This window comes from Lolium rigidum, chromosome 2 (genome assembly GCF_022539505.1).
Source record: "Lolium rigidum isolate FL_2022 chromosome 2, APGP_CSIRO_Lrig_0.1, whole genome shotgun sequence".
NCBI classification, from domain to species: domain Eukaryota; kingdom Viridiplantae; phylum Streptophyta; class Magnoliopsida; order Poales; family Poaceae; genus Lolium; species Lolium rigidum.
This window is the reverse complement of record NC_061509.1, coordinates 108,576,832-108,590,874: the sequence shown is the minus strand read 5'-3', so window position 1 is coordinate 108,590,874 and position 14,043 is coordinate 108,576,832. Positions and strand designations below refer to the sequence as shown.

The 14,043-nt window shown below is 44.0% G+C and overlaps 1 protein-coding gene across 1 annotated transcript in view; it reads right to left on the bottom strand.

Moving 5' to 3' along the window:
- LOC124690020 (aspartic proteinase oryzasin-1-like) overlaps positions 1 to 13,190 on the bottom strand; it is a 45,931-nt gene extending 32,741 nt beyond the window's left edge. The window contains exon 1 of the mRNA XM_047223464.1: positions 13,028 to 13,190. Coding sequence (XP_047079420.1) covers positions 13,028 to 13,190 — 163 coding nt within the window. The remainder of the gene's footprint in view (positions 1 to 13,027) is intronic.
- Between the last annotated feature and the right edge of the window lie 853 nt (positions 13,191 to 14,043).

Genomic DNA, 14,043 nt, shown 5'->3' with positions numbered 1-14,043 from the left:
TGCTTCAATACCTTTACTTTAATTTATTGCTTTATGAGTTAACTCTTATGCAAGACTTATTGATGCTTGTCTTGAAGTACTATTCATGAAAAGTCTTTGCTTTATGATTCAGTTGTTTACTCATGTCATTACCATTGTTTTGATCGCTGCATTCATTACATATGCTTACAATAGTATGATCAAGGTTATGATGGCATGTCACTCCAGAAATTATCTTTGTTATCGTTTACCTGCTCGGGACTAGCAGGAACTAAGCTTGGGGATGCTGATACGTCTCCGACGTATCGATAATTTCTTATGTTCCATGCCACATTATTGATGATATCTACATGTTTTATACACATTATATGTCGTATTTATGCATTTTCCAGCACTAACCTATTAACGAGATGCCGAAGAGCCGCTTGCTCGTTTTCTGCTGTTTTTGGTTTCAGAAATCCTACAAAGGAAATATTCTCGGAATTGGACGAAATCAACGCCCAGGGTCCTATTTTTGCACGAAGCTTCCAGAAGACCGAGGGGGAATGGAAGTGGGGCCACGAGGCGCCGCCACAACAGGGCGGCGCGGCCTGGACCCTGGCCGCGCGGCCCTGGTGTGTGGGGCCCTCAAGTGGCCCCTCGCGTTGCCCTTCCGCCTACTTAAAGCCTTCGTCGCGAAACCCCCAGTACCGAGAGCCACGATACGGAAAACCTTACTGAGACGCCGCCGCCGCCAATCCCATCTCGGGGGATTCTGGAGATCGCCTCCGGCACCCCGCCGGAGAGGGGAATCATCTCCCGGAGGACTCTTCACCGCCATGGTCGCCTCCGGAGTGATGAGTGAGTAGTTCACCCCCGGACTATGGGTCCATAGCAGTAGCTAGATGGTTGTCTTCTCCTCATGTGCTTCATTGTCGGATCTTGTGAGCTGCCTAACATGATCAAGATCATCTATCCGTAATTCTATATGTTGTGTTTGTCGGGATCCGATGGATAGAGAATACTATGTTATGTTGATTATCAATCTATTACCTATGTGTTGTTTATGATCTTGCATGCTCTCCGTTATTAGTAGAGGCTCTGGCCAAGTTTTTTCTCTTAACTCCAAGAGGGAGTATTTATGCTCGATAGTGGGTTCATGCCTCCATTAAATCTGGGACAGTGACAGAAAGTTCTAAGGTTGTGGATGTGATGTTGCCACTAGGGATAAAACATTGATGCTATGTCCGAGGATGTAGTTATTGATTACATTACGCACCATACTTAATGCAATTGTCCGTTGTTTTGCAACTTAATACCGGAAGGGGTTCGGATGATAACCTCGAAGGTGGACTTTTTAGGCATAGATGCATGCTGGATAGCGGTCTATGTACTTTGTCGTAATGCCCAATTAAATCTCACAATACTCATCATATCATGTATGTGCATGGTCATGCCCTCTCTATTTGTCAATTGCCCGACCGTAATTTGTTCACCCAACATGCTATTTATCTTATGGGAGAGACACCTCTAGTGAACTGTGGACCCCGGTCCATTCTTTACATCTGAAATACAAATCTGCTGCTATTGTTCTTTACTGTTCTTTGCAAACAATCATCATCCACACTATACATCTAATCCTTTGTTACAGCAAGCCGGTGAGATTGGGCAAAGTACTTTGGTTGTGTTGTGCAGGTTCCACGTTGGCGCCGAAATCCCTGGTGTTGCGCCGCACTACATCTCGCCGCCATCAACCTTCAACGTGCTTCTTGGCTCCTCCTGGTTCGATAAACCTTGGTTTCTTTCTGAGGGAAAACTTGCCGCTGTGCGCATCACACCTTCCTCTTGGGGTTCCCAACGGACGCGTGTTGTACGCGTATCAAGGACCAATTACAGTCAAAGGAAGTTTTGCATTTGCCGATAAATGCGACAAGGATTTTCATCGACTATCAGAAACTTTCGGGATGCAAGCAGAATATATGGCGTCAAGGCTAACAACTGATTATGATGTGTTGCCAGATGTAGGAATGCCTCTCAGGGAGCCAACCTTCAACACTACGAAAGATTCCAAGGAGGTACAGATTCACCCGACAGATCCAAAAAAGACGACATCCATCGCGACAGACATGGACCTCGCATAGGAAAGCGCGCTCGTCGAGTTCCTCCGTGAGAACTGGAAAATCTTCGCATGGTGTCCAGCTGACATGCCAGGAGTACCCAGGGAACTTGCCGAGCACCACTTGAACTTGGATCCATTAGCGAGACCAATCAAACAACCTTTGCGGCGTTTTTCAGAACCAAACCGCAAAGCCATGCTGTCAGAGATAGATCGACTCAGAGAAGCTGGTTTTATCAAAGAGCTACATACAGAGGCCACGTGGGTAGCTAACCCAGTTTTGGTCCCAAAGAAAAACACGAAGTCCTTCGCATGTGTGTCGACTTTACGTGTCTCAATAAACACTATCCAAAGGATCACTTTCCCCTCCCAAGGATCGATCAAATAATCGACTCCACGGCAGGATGTGAACGTCTTTCCTTCCTGGACGCATATTCTGGTTATAACCAGATCAGGTTGAAAGAAGAGGATGAGGTCAAGACAGCGTTTATAACACCTTATGGCGTGTTTTGCTACAGAACAATGTCTTTTGGTCTCAAAAACGCGGGAGCAACATATCAGCGGATGATGCAGAAATGCTTAGCAACACAGATTGGAAAAAACGTACAAGTGTACATTGATGATGTCGTCATAACATCAAAAAAGGGGACAACATTGATCGAGGACTTAAAGGAAACTTTTGACAACCTTCACAAGTTCTGTCTCAAGCTGGACCCGACGAAGTGTTCTTTCGGCGTCCCTGCAGGAGAACTTCTCGGGTTCCTAGTTTCAGCGAGAGGAATCGAGGCCAATCCAGAAAAAATACAAGCTATTGTAACAATGAGGAAGCCGACAAAGTTAAAGGAAATACAGCAGCTTACTGGGCGAGTCGCAGCTTTAAGCAGATTCGTCGCCAGGCTGGGAGAAAAAGCGTTGCCTTTCTACGCTTTGATCAAGCAAGTAGAAAAGTTCCAGTGGAACGAAGAGGCAGATAGAGCTTTCGAGGATCTCAAACGCACAATTTTGACACCATGATACGTCTCCAACGTATCGATAATTTCTTGTGTTCCATGCCACATTATTGATGTTATCTACATGTTTTATGCACACTTTATGTCATATTCGTGCATTTTCTGGAACTAACCTATTAACAAGATGCCGAAGTGCCGCTTGTCGTTTTCTCGCTGTTTTTGGTTTCAGTAAATCCTAGTAAAGAAATATTCTCGGAATTGGACGAAATAAAAGCCCGGAGGCCTATTTTCTCACGAAGCTTCCGGAAGACCGAAGACGAGACGAAGAGGGGCCACGGGGGAGCCAAACCCTAGGCGGCGCGGCCCCCCCTTGGCCGCGCGGCCCCGTGGTGTGGGCCCCCGTGCCGCCTCTTGACTTGCCCTTCCGCCTACAAATAGCCTCCGTGACGAAACCCCCGGCACCGAGAGCCACGATACGGAAAACATTACCGAGACGCCGTCGCCGCCGATCCCATCTCGGGGATCCCGGAGATCGCCTCCGGCACCCTCGCCGGAGAGGGGAATCATCTCCCGGAGGACTCTACACCGCCATGGTCGCCTCCGGAGTGATGAGTGAGTAGTCTACCCCTGGACTATGGGTCCATAGCAGTAGCTAGATGGTTGTCTTCTCCCCATTGTGCTATCATTGTCGAATCTTGTGAGCTGCCTAACATGATCAAGATCATCTATCTGTAATTCTATATGTTGCGTTTGTTGGGATCCGATGAATAGAGAATACTTGTTATGTTGATTATCAAAGTTATGCTTATGTGTTGTTTATGATCTTGCATGCTCTCCGTTATTAGTAGATGCTCCGGCCAAGTAGATGCTTTTAACTCCAAGAGGGAGTACTTATGCTCGATAGTGGGTTCATGCCCGCATTGACACCGGGACAGATGATGTAAAGTTCTAAGGTTGTGTTGTGTTGTTGCCACTAGGGATAAAACATTGATGCTATGTCTAAGGATATAGTTGTTGATTACATTACGCACCATACTTAATGAAATTGTCTCGTTGCTTTGCAACTTAATACCGGAGGGGGTTCGGATGATAACCTGAAGGTGGACTTTTTAGGCATAGATGCAGTTGGATGGCGGTCTATGTACTTTGTCGTAATGCCCAATTAAATCTCACTATACTCATCATGATATGTATGTGCATGGTCATGCTCTCTTTATTTTTCAATTGCCCAACTGTAATTTGTTCACCCAACATGCTGTTCGTCTTATGGGAGAGACACCTCTAGTGAACTGTGGACCCCGGTCCAATTCTCTTTACTGAAATACAATCTACTCGCAATACTTGTTTCTACCGTTTTCTCTGCAAACAATCATCTTCCACACAATACGGTTAATCCTTTGTTACAAGCAAGCCGGTGAGATTGACAACCTCACTGTTTCGTTGGGGCAAAGTAGCTTGGTTGTGTTGTGCAGGTTCCACGTTGGCGCCGGAATCTCCGGTGTTGCGCCGCACTACATCCCGCCGCCATCAACCTTCAACGTGCTTCTTGGCTCCTCCTGGTTCGATAAACCTTGGTTTCTTTCTGAGGGAAAACTTGCCGCTGTGCGCATCATACCTTCCTCTTGGGGTTGCCCAACGAACGTGTGAAATACACGCCATCAAGCTCTTTTTCTGGCGCCGTTGCCGGGGAGATCAAGACACGCCGCAAGGGGAGTCTCCACTTCTCAATCTCTTTACTTTGTTTTTGTCTTGCTTTATTTTATTTACTACTTTGTTTGCTGCACTAAATCAAAATACAAAAAAATTAGTTGCTAGTTTTACTTTATTTACTGTCTTGCACTTTATATCAAAAACACAAAAAAATTAGTTACTAGCATTTACTTTACTTATTTCATCATGTTTCCTTTTAATTTTACCACAAAGAACATACCGGTAGGACGTGGGTCTATAGTTGGGAGAAATAATATAGAAGAATTCTTCAACCATGTTAGTACTATTGATGATTTTGAGGATAGACACTTGGTAGACCTTGCGCCTACTTATGAAATTGCTGCCGCGCATTTAGTTCGCTTGTTGGAAACCAAATTTGTTAATATCAATCCTATAATCCAACATATGTTTTTCACACTTGGTGATATGGAAGAAGGGGAAAAGAAAGATTTTGTTTTAGAAACCCTTCTTAGAGAATTTGGTGGTCTAGCAAGAGAAGCTAGAAAGGTCTTTGCTAAATTTAATATGCTTGGTTCTCCTACTAATTTTGCTAGTCTCCTTGAAAAGATGGATATGGATAGAATAAGATATACTAATAATATTGATGATGGTGAGGAGATCAAAGCACCAATACCATGCAAGCTCCTAGCTATGAATGATGCACTAGAAAATAATTATGCTTGGCTTGTTCCTGAAAATTTGTTTGATGAGAGTAGCACACCTAAGACTAATGAAAAGGGAGATGCTAAAACTTATGTATCTAATATAATATGCCTAGTTGAGAAAACTCCACACCTCGCTGAGAATGCACCACCCTTCGATAATACTTGATACACACTTTCTGCGCCTAGCCGAAAGGCGTTAAAGAAAAGCGCTTATGGGAGACAACCCATGTTTTTACCTACAGTACTTTGTTTTTATTTTGTGTCTTGGAAGTTGTTTACTACTGTAGCAACCTCTCCTTATCTTAGTTTTGAGTTTTGTTGTGCCAAGTTAAGCCGTTGATAGAAAAGTAAGTACTAGATTTGGATTACTGCGCAGTTCCAGATTTCTTTTCTGTCACGAATCTGAGCCCACTGCCCTGCAGGAAGCTCAGAAAATTATGCCAATTTACGTGCATGATCCTCAGATATGTACGCAACTTTCATTAAATTTGAGCATTTTCATTTGAGCAAGTCTGGTGCCATTTTAAAATTCGTCAATACGAACTGTTCTGTTTTGACAGATTCTGCCTTTTATTTCGCATTGCCTCTTTCGCTATGTTGGATGAATTTCTTTGATCCACTAATGTCCAGTAGCATTATGCAATGTCCAGAAGTGTTAAGAATGATTGTGTCACCTCTGAATATGTCAATTTATATTGTGCACTAACCCTCTAATGAGTTGTTTCGAGTTTGGTGTGGAGGAAGTTTTCAAGGATCGAGAGAGGAGTATGATGCAACATGATCAAGGAGAGTGAAAGCTCTAAGCTTGGGGATGCACCCGGTGGTTCACCCCTGCATATATCAAGAAGACTCAAGCGTCTAAGCTTGGGGATGCCCAAGGCATCCCCTTCTTCATCAACAAATTATCAGGTTCCTCCCCCGAAACTACATTTTTATTCGGCCACATCTTATGTGCTTTTTCTTGGAGCGTCGGTTTGTTTTTGTTTTTGTTTTGTTTGAATAAAATGGATCCTAGCATTCACTTTATGGGAGAGATACACACTCCGCTGTAGCATATGGACAAATATGTCCTTGGTTTCTACTCATAGTATTCATGGCGAAGTTTCTCCTTCGTTAAATTGTTATATGGTTGGAATTGGAAAATGATACATGTAGTAATTGCTATAAATGTTTTGGGTAATGTGATACTTGGCAATTGTTGTGCTCATGTTTAAGCTCTTGCATCATATACTTTGCACCCATTAATGAAGAAATACATAGAGCATGCTAAAATTTGGTTTGCATATTTGGTTTCTCTAAGGTCTAGATAATTTCTAGTTTTGAGTTTGAACAACAAGGAAGACGGTGTAGAGTCTTATAATGCTTTCAATATGTCTTTTATGTGAGTTTTGCTGCACCGGTTCATCCTTGTGTTTGTTTCAAATAAGCCTTGCTAGCCTAAACCTTGTATCGAGAGGGAATACTTCTCATGCATCCAAAATACTTGAGCCAACCACTATGCCATTTGTGTCCACCATACCTACCTATACTACATGGTATTTTCCCGCCATTCCAAAGTAAATTGCTTGAGTGCTACCTTTAAAATTCCATCATTCACCTTTGCAATATATAGCTCATGGGACAAATAGCTTAAAAACTATTGTGGTATTGAATATGTAATTATGCACTTTATCTCTTATTAAGTTGCTTGTTGTGCGATAACCATGTTTACTGGGGAACGCCATCAACTCTTTGTTGAATTTCATGTAAGTTGCTATGCATGTTCGTCTTGTCCGAAGTAAGCGCGATCTACACTGAGTTCAATGGTTTGAGCATGCATATTGTGAGAGAAGAACATTGGGCCGCTAACTAAAGCCATGATTCATGGTGGAAGTTTCAGTTTTGGACAAATATCCTCAAATCTCTAATGAGAAAAGAATTAATTGTTGTCAAATGCTTAAAGCATTAAAAGAGGAGTCCATTATCTCGTTGTCTATGTTGTCCCGGTATGGATGTCTAAGTTGAGAATAATCAAAAGCGAGAAATCCAAATGCGAGCTTTCTCCTTAGACCTTTGTACAGGCGGCATAGAGGTACCCCTTTGTGAAACTTGGTTAAAGCATATGTATTGCGGTGATAATCCAGGTAGTCCAAGCTAATTAGGACAAGGTGCGAGCACTATTAGTACACTATGCATGAGGCTTGCAACTTATAAGATATAATTTACATGATGCATATGCTTTATTACTACCGTTGACAAAATTGTTTCATGTTTTCAAAATCAAAGCTCTAGCACAAATATAGCAATCGATGCTTTTCCTCTATGAGGACCATTCTTTTACTTTCAATGTTGAGTCAGTTCACCTATTTCTCTCCACCTCAAGAAGCAAACACTTGTGTGAACTCGTGCATTGATTCTTACATACTTGCTTATTGCACTTATTATATTACTCTATGTTGACAATATCCATGAGATATACATGTTACAAGTTGAAAGCAACCGCTGAAACTTAATCTTCTTTTGTGTTGCTTCAATACCTTTACTTTGAATTATTGCTTTATGAGTTAACTCTTATGCAAGACTTATTGATGCTTGTCTTGAAGTACTATTCATGAAAAGTCTTTACTTTATGATTCACTTGTTTACTCATGTCATACACATTGTTTTGATCGCCGCATTCACTACATATGCTTTACAAATAGTACGATCAAGTTTATGATGGCATGTCACTCCAGAAATTATCTTTGTTATCGTTTTACCTCGCTCGGGACGAGCGTAACTAAGCTTGGGGATGCTGATACGTCTCCAACGTATCGATAATTTCTTGTGTTCCATGCCACATTATTGATGTTATCTACATGTTTTATGCACACTTTATGTCATATTCGTGCATTTTCTCGGAACTAACCTATTAACAAGATGCCGAAGTGCCGCTGTCGTTTTCGCTCGTTTTTGGTTTCAGAAATCCTAGTAAAGAAATATTCTCGAATTGGACGAAATAAAAGCCCGGAGGCCTATTTTCTCACGAAGCTTCCGAAGACCGAAGACGAGACGAAGAGGGGCCACGGGGAGCCAAACCCTAGGCGGCGCGGCCCCCCTTGGCCGCGCGGCCCCGTGGTGTGGGCCCCCGTGCCGCCTCTTGACTTGCCCTTCCGCCTACAAATAGCCTCCGTGACGAAACCCCCGCACCGAGAGCCACGATACGGAAAACATTACCGAGACGCCGTCGCCGCCGATCCCATCTCGGGGATCCCGGAGATCGCTCTCCGGCACCCCGCCGGAGAGGGGAATCATCTCCCGGAGGACTCTACACCGCCATGGTCGCCTCCGGAGTGATGAGTGAGTAGTCGACCCCCGGACTATGGGTCCATAGCAGTAGCTAGATGGTTGTCTTCTCCCCATTGTGCTATCATTGTCGGATCTTGTGAGCTGCCTAACATGATCAAGATCATCTATCTGTAATTCTATATGTTGCGTTTGTTGGGATCCGATGAATAGAGAATACTTGTTATGTTGATTATCAAAGTTATGCTTATGTGTTGTTTATGATCTTGCATGCTCTCCGTTATTAGTAGATGCTCGGCCAAGTAGATGCTTTTAACTCCAAGAGGGAGTACTTATGCTCGATAGTGGGTTCATGCCTCGCATTGACACCTGGGACAATGGATGTAAAGTTCTAAGGTTGTGTTGTGCTGTTGCCACTAGGGATAAAACATTGATGCTATGTCTAAGGATGTAGTTGTTGATTACATTACGCACCATACTTAATGCAATTGTCTCGTTGCTTTGCAACTTAATACCGGAGGGGGTTCGGATGATAACCCGAAGGTGGACTTTTTAGGCATAGATGCAGTTGGATGGCGGTCTATGTACTTTGTCGTAATGCCCAATTAAATCTCACTATACTCATCATGATATGTATGTGCATGGTCATGCTCTCTTTATTTGTCAATTGCCCAACTCGTAATTTGTTCACCCAACATGCTGTTCGTCTTATGGGAGAGACACCTCTAGTGAACTGTGGACCCCGGTCCAATTCTCTTTATCGAAATACAATCTACCGCAATACTTGTTTCTACCGTTTTCTCCGCAAACAATCATCTTCCACACAATACGGTTAATCCTTTGTTACAAAGCAAGCCGGTGAGATTGACAACCTCACCGTTTCGTTGGGGCAAAGTCGCTTGGTTGTGTTGTGCAGGTTCCACGTTGGCGCCGGAATCTCCGGTGTTGCGCCGCACTACATCCCGCCGCCATCAACCTTCAACGTGCTTCTTGGCTCCTCCTGGTTCGATAAACCTTGGTTTCTTTCTGAGGGAAAACTTGCTGCTGTGCGCATCATACCTTCCTCTTGGGGTTGCCCAACGAACGTGTGAAATACACGCCATCACACCACCAATCTTGGTGGCGCCTAAAGAGAAGGAACCCCTCCTGTTATATATTGCAGCCACACCTCAGGTGGTCAGCACGACACTTGTTGTCGAAAGAGAAGAAGAAGGAAAACTCCATGGAGTGCAGAGGCCGGTATATTTCATCAGTGAAGTTTTATCGCCTTCAAAACAGCGGTACCCGCAGTACCAGAAGCTAGCATATGGAGTGTTTACAACCGCAAGAAAATTGCGGCACTATTTTTTGGCGCATCCGATAATAGTGGTGAACGAGGCGCCTTTATCCAACATACTAAACAATCCAGAAGCTACGGGGCGTGTCTCCCTTTGGGGAATACAAATGTCTCCTCGGGACATCACGTACCAAAAAAGAAAAGCAATAAAGTCGCAAATTCTACAAGACTTCATCGCAGAGTGGATGGAGTTACAAAATACGGGACCCCCGGATTTATCGAGAACCTGGACTATGAACTTTGATGGGTCCAAGAGGTTAGAGGGAGCTGGAGCAGGCGTGATATTGATATCACCTGAAGGCGACAAATTAAAGTACGTCTTACGGATGACGTTTCCAAACGCGTCTAACAATGAGGCAGAATATGAAGCTCTTATACACAGGATGAAGATGGCGAAGTCTTGTGGTGCAACTCGACTAAAAATATTTGGCAATTCACAATTGGTGGCTCAGCAAGTCATGAACCAATGTGATGCAGTCAATGATTGTATGGTAGCATACAAAGAACGAGCTAGATAAGCTATTTGATGGATGCGAAGTAAATCACATCAGCAGGCTGAGCAATGATGAAGCCGATATTCTTGCAAACATCGGGTCGCAGTGCCTCGCAATTCCACCAGGCGTGTTTTGGGAAGAGATAGCCGAGAGATCTACAAAGCCGAAGAAAGTACAGAAGAAGCAGAAGGATGAGAAACCCTCGGGGGCTCCTAAAGAGACACTAGAAGAAGAAGAGGAACAGGAACTAGTGATGATGGTGCAGGTTCCATGGATGCAAGCGTACATATCATACATCCTAAGGAAAGAAATACCCGACGACCCAGTGGAAGCAAGGCGAGTTATTAGACGATCCAAAGATTTTACGGTGGTTAAAGGGGAGCTGTACAAGCGAAGTATTTCGGTTGTGTTACAAAGGTGCGTCACACCCGAAGAAGGAAGGATGATTCTGAAGGATGTACACGAAGGAATATGTGGTCATCATGCAAGCAGTCGAGCTATCGCAGCCAAGGTTTTCTGAGCAGGATTTTATTGGTTGACAGCAATCGAGGATGCGAAGGAGATAGTGCGAACTTGTGACGCGTGCCAGAGATTTGCCGCAAAACCTCATTGTCCGGCAGCAGAGTTGATGCCAATACCATTGTCTTGGCCCTTTGCTCAGTGGGGCCTTGATATGGTGGGAAAATTACATAAAGCATCGCCAGGAGGATACGATTATATGCTCGTCGCTGTCGACAAATTCACCAAATGGATAGAAGAAAAGCCGATAAATTCACCAGACGCAGCATCGGTAATCAAGTTCATAAAAGCATCGTTTTTCGGTTTGGAGTACCTCATAGCATCGTCACGGACAATGGCAATAATTTTACATCCAAGGAATTCAAGGCATACTGTGCAGAAGTAGGCATCAAATTGCACTTCGCGTCAGTTGGGCACCCACAGACCAACGGTCAAGTCGAGAAAGCCAATGGTATCATCTGCAATGGCATCAAGAAGCGCTTGTTAGGACCATTGGAAAAAGCTCGACATACTTGGCCAGAAGAGTTGCCGAGTGTATTATGGAGTATTCGAACAACACCAAATACAGCGACACAGGAAACTCCGTTTTTTCTGGTCCATGGAGCCGAGGCAGTACTGCCGATAGAAATAGAGCATGATTCTCCCAGAGTCACGGAGTACGATGAAGAGACTTCCAGAAAAGCATTAGAAGACGATGTAGATGCGCTTGACAAAGCTCGAGACGAAGTATTATCACAGGTCACTAAGTACCAGCAAGACTTGAAAAACTACCACAGTCGACGTTTGCGACCAAGATCCTTTCAGGTTGGAGACTTAGTTCTACGACTCAATCAAAAAGGTACTGAAAAACTCGAGTCGCCGTGGCTTGGCCCTTACATCGTCACAGAAGTAATCGAAGGAGGAGCATACAGGATAAAGGACAAGAAGACAGGGGTCCCTGAGCAAAATCCCTGGAACGTGGCGCAGCTAAGGCGTTTTTACGCCTAGAGTCGAAATATATCCTCCTTGTAAAAATACAATGTACTGAAACGCCCGCAAGTTTTCAGACGCACTCTTTTCCTTTCAGGGCACCGAGTGGGGCTGAAAGGTTTTTAATGAGGCGGGCTCACGGTGCTGCAATATAGTAAAAGATATTGGTGATATACATCTTTCTTCATCGACAGGCTCGGGGGCTCATAACCCGTGGCAACAAAATATATATACTCTCGCAAAATAGTAAATTCATCGAGACGCAAAATAGCTTGAGCTCCGGCCAAAGGCTCGGGGGCTTTACAATATAGATTATACATTACAATATAGACAAACTTCATTATCAAGAAAATTCGACACAAAAAATATATGAATTCCCGCAATATAGTACAACTCAGTTACTACCTAATATATCATCTATGGTTACACCTGTGTTGTTTGCAGCACCAGTCGTATGCTCAGCATAGCTACCTTTTACAAAGAATTCTGAGTCCATCCGAAGAAGTTCATCCATCATTTCTTCGGCTACAGGAGTTACAGTGTCGTTGATTTTATCGATGTTCCTCTTTCGCTTCGACTGCTTGGCCAGACACTTGGTGACAATCTTCGTCAGATCTAATTTCGGGTAGCAGATCTGAATCATAATCATGGCGAATCTTGCCCCAGCAGATAGTTGAGCCCGCACAAAATTATGGATACGAGGGGCATCCCGGAACTTCTCCATCAGAGCAGGAAGAGTGTCTAGTATTTTGTTCCGAGGAAACATGGTACTATAAAATAGAGACAAGGTTCTCATACAGAAATCGAGGAACTCACGAACTTGACAAGCGCGGTCATGGAATCTGACAATTTGTCGGGTGCGTTCTGGAGTAGCCCAGAAAAGAGAACCATGGTCAAGTGAAAGATTAGCAAGGAGATTTGTCCTTGTGTCTACCCGTTGGTCCTCGGCAGCAGTGTCTAGAAAAGAACCTATTTCATGACAGCACAAGAATTTCAATAGTGGAAACAGGGAAAAAACAGAGGAAGTTTTGGTTGGCAAAACATACCTGTCATATCCAAACTAGCTTCAGTCATCAACTCGAGCATAAAATTCTCTCGGGTGGTAGCCTGTGTAGCTTCAGCAATAGCTGATTCTTTGGCAACTATGGCCTCTTGAGCCTGTCGTAGCGCAACTTTTTCCTTCTCCGATGATTTTCGAGATTGCTCCATTATTATAAGTGCCTGCTTCTTCATAGATTGAAGCTGTTGACGAAGTTCTCCCAAGTCTTGTGTAGAATCTCTACTCGAGGAATCTTCGACAAATTCATCATCGACAAGTACTTTCTTCGAGTAGGATGAAGTGGGAAAAGCGTCGGCAGGACGAGGAGTTGAAGTGTAGTTGTCAAATACCAACTGGAAATAAAAGTTTCGACATCAATCATCAAGAAAAATAGATTTCATTGACGTTCAAAGTATTTACATGGCTATTACAAAAGGATGGTTCCTAATGAACCAATGGGACGATTGTCGCCAAAGCTACTATGGCGACAGATTCAAAAGAAGAAAGCAGCACAAAAGAAAAGACAAGGTGGTCTACTTGACCTCCGGCTTCGATGAGCTGGGAGCAGGAGTTGGCTTGCATCCTAGGTAGGCAAGGATTTTCTTCGCATTTGGCCTGGCAGCCTTAATCAACGATTGCCACCTCTTCGTCTCCATCTCCTTCACGTCGCCAACTCTAGTCCAGTCGACATCTTGTTGGCTGTCAGCGACCAAGGCAATAGTGCCTTCAACGCCAACTTTCAAACCTTCTTGACGAAGTTTGAGCCCAAGGTCTTCTTGAGACTTGAAGCATTTGGCGAGAGCAGCAAAAGTGTTGGGCTCTTCCTTCTTCGGGAAGAAGTAGGGAAAAAGCTGCGACAGACCTACTCTGGCATCGGTAAGGCCTTTGCGCGCCTCATCCCCATGGATCTCAAGGAGAGAAAGCGCGTCGAGAAGGCAATCACCTTCAGGATTATCTAGCTCATAGTCCTGCTGCGTCCTCCCTAAATGGATAACAAGAAGCGTGTCAAGAAAAAGCAAGCAA